The sequence below is a fragment of the Dermacentor variabilis genome, chromosome 3, assembly GCF_050947875.1.
Source record: "Dermacentor variabilis isolate Ectoservices chromosome 3, ASM5094787v1, whole genome shotgun sequence".
NCBI classification, from domain to species: domain Eukaryota; kingdom Metazoa; phylum Arthropoda; class Arachnida; order Ixodida; family Ixodidae; genus Dermacentor; species Dermacentor variabilis.
Window position 1 is genome coordinate 218,038,889 of NC_134570.1, and position 14,888 is coordinate 218,053,776.

A 14,888-nucleotide genomic window follows, 5' to 3' on the forward strand; every position below is an offset into this window, starting at 1 on the left:
AGCTTGCATGATGGGCATGTTAGGGATACGGGACGGTGGTTTGTCAGTAAAGCCGCGTCACATTTCTAAAAGAAAGGCACATGACGAGTGACAGGCGAGCATGATGGAATGATTCCATGGGAAATAGATGTGCTAAAAATTATAAGAAAATGGCAAAGCCACTCTGCATATCAATAAAAGAAAGCATTCAGAAGAGTCTGAGAACCATATGCCTTTTTCGATTTCAGATTTAAAAGCATGGAAAATAGGTCCTTGTGTGTTATAAAATTAGTAACATTTTCTGCATTGTCACAATTAGCACTGATTTGACTCTGAGAAGACAAAGTAAAAGTAGCGATTAAACTCGGAAGATTATTGTTGCTTATGAATTATCGATTAATTTTTAGAGGGCAATTATTTGAGTTGAAGTGGCACCAAAATTTTCAGGGTAAGTCTTAAAAAGCCCCTCGCCAAGTCTGGCCTTCTAGATCTCACAAGTGCTGTGCACTTCCGTAGGCACTGCCAACCATTTTATCTCAGTTTTGAATCTTGTTTAATCATTGGGATGTACAGGGATGGAACTCGAGCCAATAATTTTGGTGCAAATTTAAATTTAGATACGGTGGCTTTCAGGAGTGCCATAATACACGGCCACTAGAAGCTTTTTTAATTGAAGGCCAACTGCAACGAAATGACAGACCATGTAAAAAGCCCTGTTTCAGATAATTTATACCTACAGATAATTTATACCTCTGTGAAAAATTCTACGCTTGAAATGTGAGTGGGCACTTCACAAAATGCTCGCAAGAATTGATGTTTCTCATACCAAAACTGGAAAAAGAAAAATACTGCTGCTGTTATCAGTCGCCAAAAGTTATTTACTGTGGAGACTGTAGAGAACCAGCGTCTGGGTTGTCTGCTTCCCTTGCTTGTATTGGGAGCGAGGACTTACGGAGTTGCCATTTGTCGGAAGTGCCTCCCTTGCATAGTATGAGGGATGACTTGGCACGCTCCTCACAGGTTTCGCTTACGGTGCTCAATAAAAACGATGGGGCAGCCCTCCTGGACATTTCTGTAATTACTCTCAAAATGAGGGAAGTTTTTTACTGTCAAAATAATCATCTTGGGCCAAATGAAAGCACAGAATCGTTTACAGACGCTATCTCATTACCGAATACGTATAGTGAACACCACTCCACGCAGTCGCCACGATAAAGTCTCCCGAAACGGCTTCTTGTGTAAAGGTAGGCAAACGCTCAGAGCTAACTGCGAAATATGTTTTTATAGTGGGTGGTCTGTATAACCAAATGGAGCATAACAGAATGAACCCTCAATGCAGCAATTGCACGGGTTTGCAGTGACCGACTGCGCGTCTGCATGCATGTCCGCGCACAATGTTTTGCTTTCGCTGCGTGCGCATTTTTGCTCCCTGCTGTAAGCTTTAGGCCACAGAATATGAGCATATGGCAGTACACAAGCAACCATTGCTGAGTGGACGCTATCAGAACTGCTCAAAAATAATTTCGTTACAGAGACTTCAACGCCTACGGCGGCTGTGATGTGTTGTCGCGACAATTCAGTCTTTCTTTTTTTTTTCTTCTAAATTCCTGGACGTTTCAATACAACTTCGAAAATGTGCTCATTTTAGGAATCAATTGAAGGACCTTGTGGCAGCAGGTGCTTTTCAACTGTGTGGTGACAAGTGATTTGGTCTAGCTGTGTCAATAGATTCACTGCTTTGCACTAGCACTGCTGAAGTACTTCAGAGCTGTGTAGTGTTAGTGTGCTGCACCAGTGCAGTCCCCAGCAGGTGTTGCTCCACTTGTTTCCTAACCCTTTCGGGCACCTTTATCTCTGTTGAATAAAGTCTCTTTCACTGCATTTCTCGCCCGTTCAGAATCGTGAAAAGTCTACAGCAGCAGAATAAATTACGGATTTTCAATTTTATGTTGTTTTGTCAAGTTTACAGACAAACCTGCTGCAGAAATATTACATATGAGAATATCAACTACTTTATATGTAGTGGGCTTGAATTGCACCAATCGAGGGCCATTTGAAAATTAAGCCTGGAGTAACACATTGGGTGATGACTTTGAGCATTAATGCATGGAATGCTTTTTATGTGTCACCTGGTCACACTGGAACAACCTACAAGATTGGATTGGGAAATAACCTAGCATCACACTGAACCTCATCGCTTCTGTGCCCTTTTGGTGCAATGCCTGCACGCTATAATACATTAGCTTTTATTTCTGTTGATGCATTTGTAAAGCTGCAGCTCTTTTTCACTGCGGCTGCTGTTTGTCGTCGTTGACCCGTGGACGTGCACTTGTTGCACCTCTCTGTCCATGCTTTGACAAGTGTGATCTCCCTTCCATACCTTGAAATAAATTTGACCGAAATAAATATGCAGGCCTGGCAGTGTACCACTCGCTGCTCAACATCATGGTGGTGTATGCTGTGCTCAAACTGGCTGGTGGCACACGTGCTTCGGTCGCCTTCAGCTTCATCTTCTGCATGGTGAGGGCAGGACTGCTGCTGCTGCTCTTTCAGTTGTGTACACTGTGTGCCCCCTTTCTCACTGGTGGTGGTAAGAGAAAACAGTCTATTTACCTGAAGTAGCTAATTTCAGAGTTCATTGTATTGCTGTAGACTTTGCATTGTGAGCACCTCTGTGTGTTGGACGCAGTGTACAATGTGCCGTATTCTGTCAGAAATGATGAAAGAATTTTTTTCTGCCTTGTAATGCTTGTAGCCAAGAATTAACTTCTGCATGTTCTTTGAGCCAGAGATTTAAACGCTAATAATAAAAATAAAAGAAATGAAAAACTACATGACTGACTGACTGACAATAATTAGAAATTTAATTAGTCTGTAAGTATTATGATGGCTCACTAGCAATTGCAGAAAGCATCATCCTACCACCTTGACTTATCTTTCGTGCAGTATCGAATGCCTTCGAATAACATTATTTAACTTTGACACATTTATTGATAGTCTATTTTGTGATTGTATAGTGCATTAGCCAGCAAACTAAAAAAAAGCTTATTTTTTTGCTCACGGTATTTAGGTATTTTTTTGCTAAGTGGGGTAGCAAAGGGAAGTGAGCAATTCAGTTTGTTGTGCCCCACCAGTTTGAGTGTGCACTCTGCCCTTTTGCTGGCTTTGTTTCTTATGTGCTGCTGCGAGAGGTTTCATGGAAGCATCCGTGAAAAAGAAAGCTGCTTTTTTTTGTGTGTGTTCATCCAACTTCACTGCAGTAAGGTGCTGTTGTTTATGCTGGCACGTACTTCACTTCACTTTATTACCTTAGGGACCCTTCTAGGGTGTATTACATTAGGGGTGGATATACAGAAATAATTGGAAATGTTAACCACATGTTATTAATGTGACAGGCAATCTGTTACATTCCATAAAGAAAGTTGACGGACAAGTTGTCGGAAAGGTTGTTGCAATCTGTGGCTGCATGTGGAAAGAAGGAGGTGGGAAATGTAGCAGCGTGGCGTTGCACGACTTGTCATGACTTGGCATGACTGGTGCTGAGATGTGCACACTGTTAGGGTGATACAGCTTGGACGGTGACGGGTGCAGGCTAGAGATGCGACTTGGCAACAGTGTGCAAGAGTGGCTAGAGCTAATTGCGCATGTAAAGATGTATGGTACAAAGAAAAGGAATGAATAAACCAGGCTGCACGATCCTGTACTGCTTCAAAAGTATAAGGTATATTTGATGCAGCCTTCAAATGGCAGCAGCATATTCAAGCTTTGGTCTGGTAATGGATATGTAAGCCAACAACTTTAAGTGATGAGGCGCATGACATAACCAATGTTTTAGAAAGTTGGGCACTACTGTGTTAGTGACATGCATGTACCAAGCTAAATCATGTGGCAAGGGGACTCCCAAGTACTTCAAGACTGTTCTGAACCACCCCTTGGTCTTGGTGAAAAAACACAGTCCGTGGATAGCATATGCTGCTGTGAAAATCTCAGCCAGATTTTGCAGTCATGCGTGGTGAGTGTATCTCACAAGCAGAGTGCGAAATCACCTTTTTCACAAATGCTCTCTATTCAACAGAAGCTTGCTCCCAACTCTTTTCGTGTTGCTTTATTTAATAACATAGCAGATTCCCATGTGCGACTGCTGTTGGCCGATAGCTGACACCAATCGGGAAGGGTGTTTGGACCAGTGCGCTTCTTCCTACTGTTACTGTGTTTATTTATCGATGCACCTATATAGACCAGCTGAAGTAAGCGAAAGATCCGCTTGCTTAAAAATTACATATTTCCAGAAGAAGCTGACTATCATCTGCTCAGGCCTGGCCGCGGCCCCCCACATAGGAATTGCACTTTGGCCACCCTGCTTATCGTAGCCGTTGGGTGTTGCTAATTTCTACTAGTCTTGAACACTCAACTAGCCTCGAACCATGCGAAACTTAAGGTCAGACTACACGTACACTTGCCATTGCAAAGTTCGTTAGACGCCTTGACTGACTTACTTCATATTGAGCTATTGATAGCACTTGTAAATGTGCAAGTTGAATGTGGCTATTATCTGTTGGTCAAGCTGGTGCAGGACAAAGCAGGTCCGTACCACGTAGTGTGGCCAGACTGGAGCATATAAGCGCGATTACGCACTCTAGCGCTGTCGTGCACAAAGCAAATGTTGTGCATACACACTACACTTGCATGTAACTGCAGTCTGCTACGTAGCGTAGATACCGTAGTCGTTGCGGGGTGCCACGACAAGTCCGCTGACTGAGCTCACTGCTGCTTGACGAAGACAACCATGTTTGCCGCGTCATAGGCGCCAAAATTGGAAGTAGCAGTGTCTACGTGAACATCCAAAATGAAATTTGAACGGCTTGCCCCGGTGATGTTCAGTAGGTTGAGTGTTGTAGGTACGTCCCGCTGCTCTGTAGCCTTTGCAGTGCAAGTCGTTGCAGAAGGAGTGGAAGTGCTGTGTAGGGGACGTTTGACTGCCAATTACTTTGTGTCTGCTGAACGCGTTGAAGTACTTTTTACACAAAGTATTTAAGTAGTCTATTTTAGCTTCAAATACATTTCCCTACTTCAATAAAAAGTGGTTAGGGGCTCCTTTAAATGATTTGACTGCTTCCGTGTGGATGTTACCAACTGTTTAAGGGAAAGACAAGGGGTCACAACGACATGAAAAGATAGTGATTTACGTTTACTAAGGGCTCATTCCACGCCAAATCGGCCAGGGTTTTTTCAACCAATCACAGATATAGTTGAAAAGTTTTATGCATGTTGTTGATGTTCAAAACTAGTTCTCCACATTTATTTTTCTTCCGAATAATTTTCTAGCATTTTGACGAAAATTTACTGTTAGTGCTCAGCTGAGCTAGAAGAGACCAATCAACATTTTTTTTCAAGAGGGCTTTGCTTGATCTAAGCATTAAGGTGGTGTGTATGGCAATCTCGTTGAGAAAAATAGCCAATACTTCAAATATTTAAACACTTTGGCTGATTTTGGCACCAGCAAAAGTGAGTAAAATTGCAAAGTATGAATTTTTTTCTCAGAGTGCAGGAAAAATGTACCGTGGTAGGCTGGTCGACATAGTATAGCAAAAAAAAAAAAAAAATATTTGAAGCTTAGATTGCTTGAGAAAAAAAAGCTGCGAAGTTCAAATTTTTCTCAAAAAGCTTCGGGTTCAAGGCTGAAAAAGTTGCTTTAGTGGTTGGCTTTAATATATCCATGATATTCCTCATGTGTCTGCTAGGCATGTGAGAAGTTACAAGAAGGTATATTTTTTAACTCAAGAAATATATTTTTTAATGTTCATATATGAATCGCACAGACAGCATAAATATGGAATCCGGGCCGTCTAGCAAATAGAGATTGTTAATAAAATGAGCCTGACAAACTATTCAGCCCACTGTAACCGTTCTTTTTTTTTTGTCAATGACAGGACAACTGACGTCAAGTGCCACAGCCTCGAATTCAATTTTTTTGTATTTCCATGAATGGCGAAAAGTGAATGTCAACCACAGTTGGGCACATCAGCCTGAACATATGAATTTAATTTATTTGTTTATACAATACTGCGGACAAGAAGTCCAAGCAGGGTGAGCAAAATACAAAGTTGATATACACAGAAGAACAAGATGAAACAAGTGTGTAACGCGTTTTTCACACAAATTCTTTGGTCGTAAGGTAGACGATTAAGAAAAATTTTAACTTGATTACAATACAACTATAATTAATACACAAAATAACAAGATTATTTACACAATTGATATACAGCTCATGGGTGCTGGGGGTATGCTTCAGTTATGCTTCAGTATGCTTCATTCCAGTCATCTATTGTTTGTGGAAAAAAAGAGTACCGAAAATTGTCAGTCCTTGCGAAAATAGGTGTTCAAGAATGAGGGTAGTGGTGTTGAGTGGGTCTGCTTATCAAGGGGGATACATATTTTGCGGTGTCTAAGGCTATCCTATGAATAATTAAGTTTGAAAGAAACTGTAGTCGACTTTTCTTTCTTCGAATTTGTAATAGTTCAATGTAGTTATCAGTTAGTAATGCAGTGGGGGAGTCAGTAGCCTTAAATTTACTGTAAATAAATTGTACTGCTTTTCTTCGAATTCTTTCTAGGTTCTTAATGTTAATTTTTGTGTGGGGGTCCCAAACTATGGAAGCATACTCAAGTTTTGGCCTAATTAAGAAAAAGTAAAAGAGTAGTTTAACACTAGGTGGAGCAGTCTTGAGTTTGTGGCGCAGAAGACATAGTTTCCGGAAAGCGGCAGAGCAGATATTATTTATGTGCAAGTTCCATGATAAGTCACTCGTTAATGTTAAGCCTAAATATTCATAGCAGGTTACTTTCAGTAAAGGTGCTGCAGCCAAATTGTAAGTGTAGTCTAAGGGGACTTTTTTGCGCATTATGGGGAGAGACACACTTAGTTGCATTAAGAAGCATTCCCCATTGCTCACACCATTTCAACGCATTGTCTAAGTTAGAGTTAAGGTCTAAGTTAAGCTAACGTTAAGGTAATGCAGGTAACTTCTCTAAACAAAACACAATCATCAGCAAATAGACGAATGTGAACTGGAGTGTTAACGACATTGACAACATCATTAATATGTAGTAAAAAGAGTAGAGGGCCGGGTATGCTCAGAACGCCAGAAATTACTGGAAGGCAGCCAGAGAGTTGTTCTCCCACTTGAGCGTACTGGTTGCGGTTGTTCAGATAGGCTGAAATCCAGGAAATGAATAATTCTGGTATGCCAATCATCCGAAGCTTAGTAATTAGTTCATCGTTTGGGACTGTATCGAATGCTTTGCTGTAATCTAGGAATATTACATAAATTTGTCTGTTCGTATCTAGACAAGCCGCAAAGGTGTGAACTATAGTAACCAATTGTGTTGTAGTAGAAAATCCTTGTCGAAATCTATGCTGATGATTTGATAAAACTGAGTTTTCTTCTAAGAATTCGTGTAATTTGTTAGCTATTATGTGTTCGATAAGCTTACAACACGAAGATGTTAAGGAGATCGGGCGATAATTTTGTAATAGACGGTCGCCTTTCTTGAATATAGGCACAACTCGGGCTGACTTCCAGTTATCTGGCAATTCTGCTGATAGCAGAGAGACAGGAAAAATAATAACTAAGTATTTAGCAACAGACTCGGCATAGCGATGAAGAAATATGTTCGGTATATTGTCGGGACCGCAAGAAGGTTTAGTCTTAGAGTCAAGTAACATAGCAAGGACGCCAGGATAAGAAATGAAGTTTACATTTACAGCATGGTCCATGTTTCTGGTGGGTAGAGAATCACTAGCGGCAGAATATACACTATGGAAATAGTCATTGAAGTGTAGAGCAATGGCGGTCTGATCAGATGAACCATGGACAAGAACCTTTCATAGCCGAGCATATTCAGGCTGTCGAGCAGTGGTAACTTTGTCCGCGCTTGTGTGGCCTGTTGCAATTACGAAGGTGGTTTCTACTTGCATCATCTTGCGACAATCTTTAGGTTTTGAGGCGCAGGGCACAAGGTGTTCCTCTTAACGTAGACAAGAAATTTACCGATTGCTGTGTTGCATGTCTTTTAAAATGCTTTGCCTAAATGATATCGGGGCTCTTTCTGAATATATTTCCTACTGGGGTATAAATATTTCTATTTATAAACTGCATGAAATGCACCTTTCAGCTCTGCAGGACTCCCTGACTAAATTAACACATTGTGATATGCCATGTGCAATGCCTGTCTGGTACACCTGGCACACACCAAGTACAAGCCGCATTGCTCGAAAGCTTGTGTCTCTTGGCAATAAAATGCAGACCATGACACAGTTTCTCTGTCATCTGTGTTGCACACGAAGCCAGCTTTGTCATCTGCATCCCAGGCCGACACATCGAAGGAAATCCGGTGCCGACACAAAAATTCAAAAACTAATTTTTCGCATTTAAAAGTGATTTTGGCTAACTTCTCACATGCCTAGCAGACATGTAGAGCTATGTAGTGATGTATCAAATATAATTTTAGGCCAACTACAAAAGCTATTTTTTTACCTTGAACACAAAGCTTTTTGCAAAAAGATCTGAAATTTACAGTTTTTTTTCAGGCGATTGGCTGAACCTTCGAATACTTATGTATTTTTTGGCTATACTAGGTCAACTGGGCTACCCTTCTATATTTAATTTGTACCTCCTAGATTTTTCTGCATTTCGGGAAAAAGTTAAGACATTTCAGGTTTACTCGCTTTTGTCCGTGCCAAAAGCACTTGAATTATTCAAATATTTGAAAAATTAGCTGTTTTGGCAGTCGCACCACTTCACTGTGTTGCCATAAACGCCATTTAAACGACTAGATCATACGATGTGCTCCTGAAAAAAAAAAATTTTTGATTGATGTCCCACGCTGCGGTGGCTGAGCGGCTATGGTGTTGCACTTCTAAAGCACTAGGTCGCGGGATCAAATCTCAGCTGCATTTCGATGGGGGAAATGCAAAAATGCCTTTGTCCCATGCATTGGGGGCACGTTAATGGTCCCTTGGTGGTCAAAATTAGTCCGTAGTCCCCCACTACGACATGCCTCATAATCAAATCTTGGTTGTTTCACATAAAACCCCAGAAATCAATAAATTCTCGCCAAAATTTGACAAAATTTTTTGGCAGCAAAAGTAAATGTGGATGAGTTTTGAACTCCTACAAACATCTGAAAATTTTTTCAGGTATATCTGTGATGTTAGAAAATATGCTGGTTGATTTGCTACGAAATGACCCTAGGGTTAAGTGTCGTGAGTCAATGGTTATCATTTTGAGGGCTTTGTTGTCAGACGCTGACTGCCGGCGCGGAGAAATAGTTGAAGCAGTGGGCACTGATGCCCCATGTAGCGTCCGCTGTGCCGGACAGTCCTGCAGCACTCGTGCTGACAAGTCAGTCGTGCCGGAACATAGCTTTCCCATACCTTAGGGCGATGTACCTGGAAAATAGCATCACAGATGTTTCCATGAGAGTAGTAGGGACTGTAGTAGAGTCTGGTTCGCATGTATTGAAAATCTAGAAGGCAGAGCAACTTATTAGCAACCACAGTTGAACACTAGTGGCTGACAGGTGATGCTGGACGCCCATGCAACCACTATGACAATAGGTCGCACTACCCAAACACCTCTTATGCTAAGCTAACCGAACCTAACCTAAGGCCTTACCTAACCTAACCTTTTGCCTAACCTAACGTTAACCTAAGCAGACGTGGCCGAGACACAAAGACAATAATGTCACGGCATAACCGCTGTGAGAATACGCCGTGACACCCTATTACCTCTTACGCTAACCTAACCTAAGCTAAGGTAACCTAAACCTAAGCTAACCTAACATTGGTAAGATACAAAGCCAATAATCCTCACGCCGTGACATTAGGCAGTGATGTTCAACCGCAGTTGCTAAGGCGCTGTGCATTTATTTCATTCAAAGGGGACCACTCCAAAATGCTCCTGAAAAGTTGCGGACCGCAGCATACAAAAAGCCTGCTAAGAGCAAAGATACTACAGCAGGACAGCAGGCTCAGCCTCTAATACAGCCCCTTCTGCTTCCCCAGAAAAATCAGTGATGTTTTTTGAAGGTAGAGCGTTGTAAGGGGCAAGAAAGGTTTAAAATGGCATCACTGACTCGGCACCAGCACTGCAGGCGCGAGAAAGTCTCACCAATGTACCTGCAGACACAGCGATCACCAAATGGGGTGTCCGTGCCCACTGCTTCATCGTGCGGGTGGCCAGTGTCTGAGCGTAAGAAAACTCAATCCCACTCCGCAATGCCAGTACACCTAGGAGACAAACGCATACAACACTAGCGAAGAAACTTCTCCGTAGTGCCTAGGCAAAGTCAGATATTAAAGGAGCAGAAGCCCCCAGATTTTCTCACTCGCACCCACTCTTACTCTCGCCTACACAGAAATGTCGGGCGCCTCCGAAAGTGCTCTGCCTCGCTGTACTTACTAGCAGTTGTAAAAATGCCTCCGGGATAACCCCCCCCTCCGCTCCACTTTTTTGGTAATTTCAACTTTCTGAGGGGGTGCACTTGCTCGGAATTTCGCGGTATTAGTTCATGCGTTCTGTTCTTAAAAAGCGACCAGTTTTCTTGTACAGATTTAGGCGGCACACAGTCGCTATCTGAGTAGGACAATAGTCTTGAATGGCAGTTTAGTCATCTTTGAAAAGTGTGTGACCATGTGTACAACTGAGTCTTGATATTGAAGGAGTACTGACACACATTTTCCATGATACCACATACTTCTCTGATCAAAAAGGATCACATTTAGTTGGGAAACATACTTTAATCTGATACAAAATTAATCTTGAAATGCTTGATGCCATGGCACAGAGCAAAATTTTATGTTGTGTAGTAGCGCAGTTAGGTATGATGGCGTTGCTTGTAAAAAATGATAAATGCAACTGCTGCGTGTGTTCACAAGATGCAAGCAGTGGCTCTCTGGACAACAAGTCTTGAAGGCCATGCTGTTGCTAGCTTTGTGTGGCAAACCAGTGTAACTAGCTTACGCCTATTTGGGGCACACTTGCCAATATTTTTTTAAGCTTTTAAGGGTTCACACTTTCATGTAACATAAAAAATATAAATAACAAGTCAATAACATCCATGCTTTTAAGGTAAGTACTGTGCAAGTGGTGATGTAAAGGAAAATTGTAAATGCAACATATCTAGTGAGTTGTGCTGGCCAGTATAGAACGAGGACCCACACGTTGTGCAGGGCTACCTGGTGCTTGGATACTACAACACAGCCACCAAGGACTACGACATCACATGGACCATGCCCCACTGCATCCTGTCCCTGCGGCTCATCGGTCAGTCCTTCACACTTGTCCTAGCCAACATGCATCAATGTGACATGTTGTGATTGTGGCATTCAGCCTCACACACCTTACCGATTCGGGTTCATTAATTGCCATGCCAGCAGTTTCAACAGCTATTGCTCCAAATGGTTGTTGGGTTCATTTGCATTTGACCAGTATTATACTGGTGTGACAAGGGCACTTTTGATCCTCATTGGGCTCAACTACAATCAAATGTAACACCTGCATTATACCATCTTAGAATCAGCAATTTTCTTGTATGGAAAAGCGAGGCACATAAATGTGAGAGGGTAGTCACACTTTAAACACCTTCATCACACATCCACAATGGCAGAGAGATAAAGAACACCTTTTTCTTGTACTGTGTACTGAAAATAGAAAAAAAAATGTAGAAATTATTTTGGCCTTCATTTGGTAGTATCCATACATCACTAATTTTCTGCAAGTTACAGAGGTTGTAAACGAATGAAATTTATTTAAATAAAAGTTAATGAATATGGTAATCCAAGTTTACTTTCAAACCAGTTTCTAACATTAGGACATGATATTGGTGTTCAAATACTTCTTCTAATTGAATAAGGAATACAGTAAAGCCTAGTAAATTTGGCCCTTATTAAATTGGAAAATCTGGTAATTTGGACTCCTCTGGTCCAGGAAGGCGTACGCATTATTTAATGCTATCAAACTCTTATAGTTCGGAAATATTTGGCCACACATCGGCTAATTCAGACTGCACATGTGCGCTGTGAACAAAAGTGGTAGCCACATTCAACTGAAATGAGGTGGCTGAGGACACAAACTTGTTTATTTAAAGTAGGAAGATACCTGTAAAGAAAGGGGTCAGACAAGGAGACACAATCTCTTCAATGCTATGCACTGCATGCTTGGAAGAAGTATTCAAGCTATTAAAGTGGACGGCTTAGGAGTAACGATCAATGGCGAATATCTTAACAACTTTCGGTTCACAGGTAACATTGTCCTGTTCAGCTGATTGAGGAGCTGAATGATTGAGGACCTTAACAGAGCGAGTGTAAAAGTGGGGTTGAAGATTAATATTGTCACGTGGTAGTGATGGTGAAGAAGGCATCAAAACTGCTAATGATGAAACTAGCATTTTATTGGGCGAACCTGTGCTCTCAGAAGCAAGTTACGCTCAAGGAACAACGATAGCGACCAACACAGTTGGCGATCATCAAAAGTCTGATCTGCCAGTCAAGTGGGTTGGCTTTTATATATAAACGTCAGTCATCGAAGGTTCCAGAGTAATCGCTGGCGCCCGCATGTCTTCCAGAAAGTTCTACACCCTTCGCATCACGCATACCCGAAACGAGATTACACAAGGTTCGGTGACAGCAGACAGTGGATAGAACCATCGATACTTAACTTTAAAGAAACTTCTGATACATGCAGGCGCGTCCTGCACTGTGTGATAACATTTGTTTGGCAGTGAAAACGGTGACCTAAAAAAAATTAAAAAGTGCACGTGTCAATGCCCCCCTCTCGAAAGGCATCGTCCCGATGCTACAAACATAGCAGGAGAATGAAAAACAATAAGGACACTTCCTAACAAAAGTAACAAAACAACAAAGAAGCAAAGTGACACTTTTCTGGTTTCAACGTGAGTGTGGAAAACTTGATTGTCTTAAGTACTGTTTCAAGGCGTCTCAAGTGCTCCTCGAAACTTGCAGGAAAAAAAATGACGATGTCATGCAAATAGACGAGGCAGGTCTTCCACTTCAACCCTGCTAATACCATGTCCATCACATGCTGGGATGTTGCAGGTGCCAAGCACAGTCCGAATGGCTTGATTTTGAACTCTTAGAGGCCGTCTGGCATGATGAAGGCAGCCTTTTCGCGATCCCGCTCATCGACTTCTACTTGCCAGTAGCCAGTCTTGAGATCCATCGACGAGAAGCATTTAGCATTGCAGAACTGATCCAATGCCTCATCTATCCTTGTGGTATAGGTATTTCTTCGTAATCTTGTTCAGTTGACAATAATCGACGCAGAAACGTAGGGTTCTGTCCTTTTTCTTTGCCAAGACTACAGGAGATGCCCACAGGCTTTTCTACGGCTGGATGATGTAGTTGTGCAGCATTTCGTTGACTTGTTGCCTTATACAGTGAAACCTCGTTAAACCGTAGTTGGCCAGAGCTCGGAAAAAATATATACTAAATGGTAGTACTGCTTAACCGAAACAGCATAAGATCACCCAATTACCTGTCAAAAACGGAACTCGGAGAAAGTGAGATGAAAGTGGAAAAACCATGCAGTATTTACTGCATGCGACAAACATGTTATTTTCGTTTGATGCCATGGCGGCCTAGCAGCAACGACAGCGGTCTCAAACTTGCTGAAGCTGTGAGCCAGCTTTTCAGCCAGCCCCCTCTTCTTGGCAAACACATGCAAGGCAGATTCCTCGTTGGCACTGCATATTCTCCGTGCACAGGCACAGTACCATTGCAGAAGTCGCGGGGCGCCTTTTTCATTGCGGGGCGCCGTTTTCGTCGCGATGATTGCATTCATGAGGTGACTTTAACGCGCAGCTTCTGCTACTATCGGGCCTGAATTGCCCGTGCTGTTGCTTTTCGTGTTGTCCTTATCACTGTCGCAAGGCGACACTTCGGCAACAACAGAGGCAACAATGGCGAAAAGTCGAACCTCGTAGCTGACATCTCTTTGCGGTCGCAGCAGCACTGCCGAGCAACTTCTTTGCATTCCAAATGCCACACGCCATAGTCAACAGTAGACCCATGTCGCATGCCAGCGCTGACTTTTCGTGTCACATTCAATGGCACGAACGATGTCTAATTTTTCTTCTATGGTAATCACCTGGCGCCTTTTTTTTATCCGAGCTTCGGCATGACGTGAGTTCTCGCTTGCACGACGCCGTAGCGCTCTCTGGCACGGTGCCAAAATGATGTTGATGTTGATGGGGCTTCACGCACAAACACACAGGGCGCTTGGAGGCTGTTGTGCTGATCTCTGAGGCTTGTTGTTCTGCCTGGCTGCCCGATGAAGATGATGTGCCGCCGTGTTTGCGAGGCGAAAAGTGGAAACAGTACGTGTTAACCGATAAGCTGGTACGATTTATGCGGTTACAAAACACATTATGTTCAATGGCCGCTGAGTTGGGGATTTGACTTTACTACATTTAAAATGAAACTGCTGTTTAAGCGGGTACGGTTTAATAACGTTTTACTGTAGCTTCAAGTTCCTGCGTCAAAACTCGGTATGGGCTTTGGCAGAGTGGTCATGTGCACTCTTTGGTTATTGTGCGATGCTTTGCTACTCGTGTTTGTCAATTGCTCGATGACGTCAAAAAGCAGTCTTTATGTTGTCGGAGAAGACCTTTGATCTGTTCCTGCTTACTGATGGGGAGACTTGGATTTATGGGGAGACTTGGATTTATGTCGAAGTCTGACTTGGAACTATGGCTGTTGAGATAGATGCCGCAGAATCCGAGAGGACAAACGCGTTGCTGGTTTCCAGAATTTTCTCGATGCATGCGATCGTCCTGCCCTTGCTGATGTGCTTGAACTTCTGACTGAAGTTTGTCAGCAACACTTTCGT

General features: G+C 42.5%; 1 protein-coding gene across 1 annotated transcript in view; it reads left to right on the forward strand.

Annotated features, from left to right (window-relative positions):
• The window catches only part of nes (lysophosphatidylcholine acyltransferase 3 protein nessy), a 236,698-nt gene that overhangs the window by 71,931 nt on the left and 149,879 nt on the right, over positions 1-14,888 (forward strand). The window contains exons 3-4 of the mRNA XM_075686866.1: positions 2,393-2,499; positions 11,213-11,306. Coding sequence (XP_075542981.1) covers positions 2,393-2,499; positions 11,213-11,306 — 201 coding nt within the window. The remainder of the gene's footprint in view (positions 1-2,392; positions 2,500-11,212; positions 11,307-14,888) is intronic.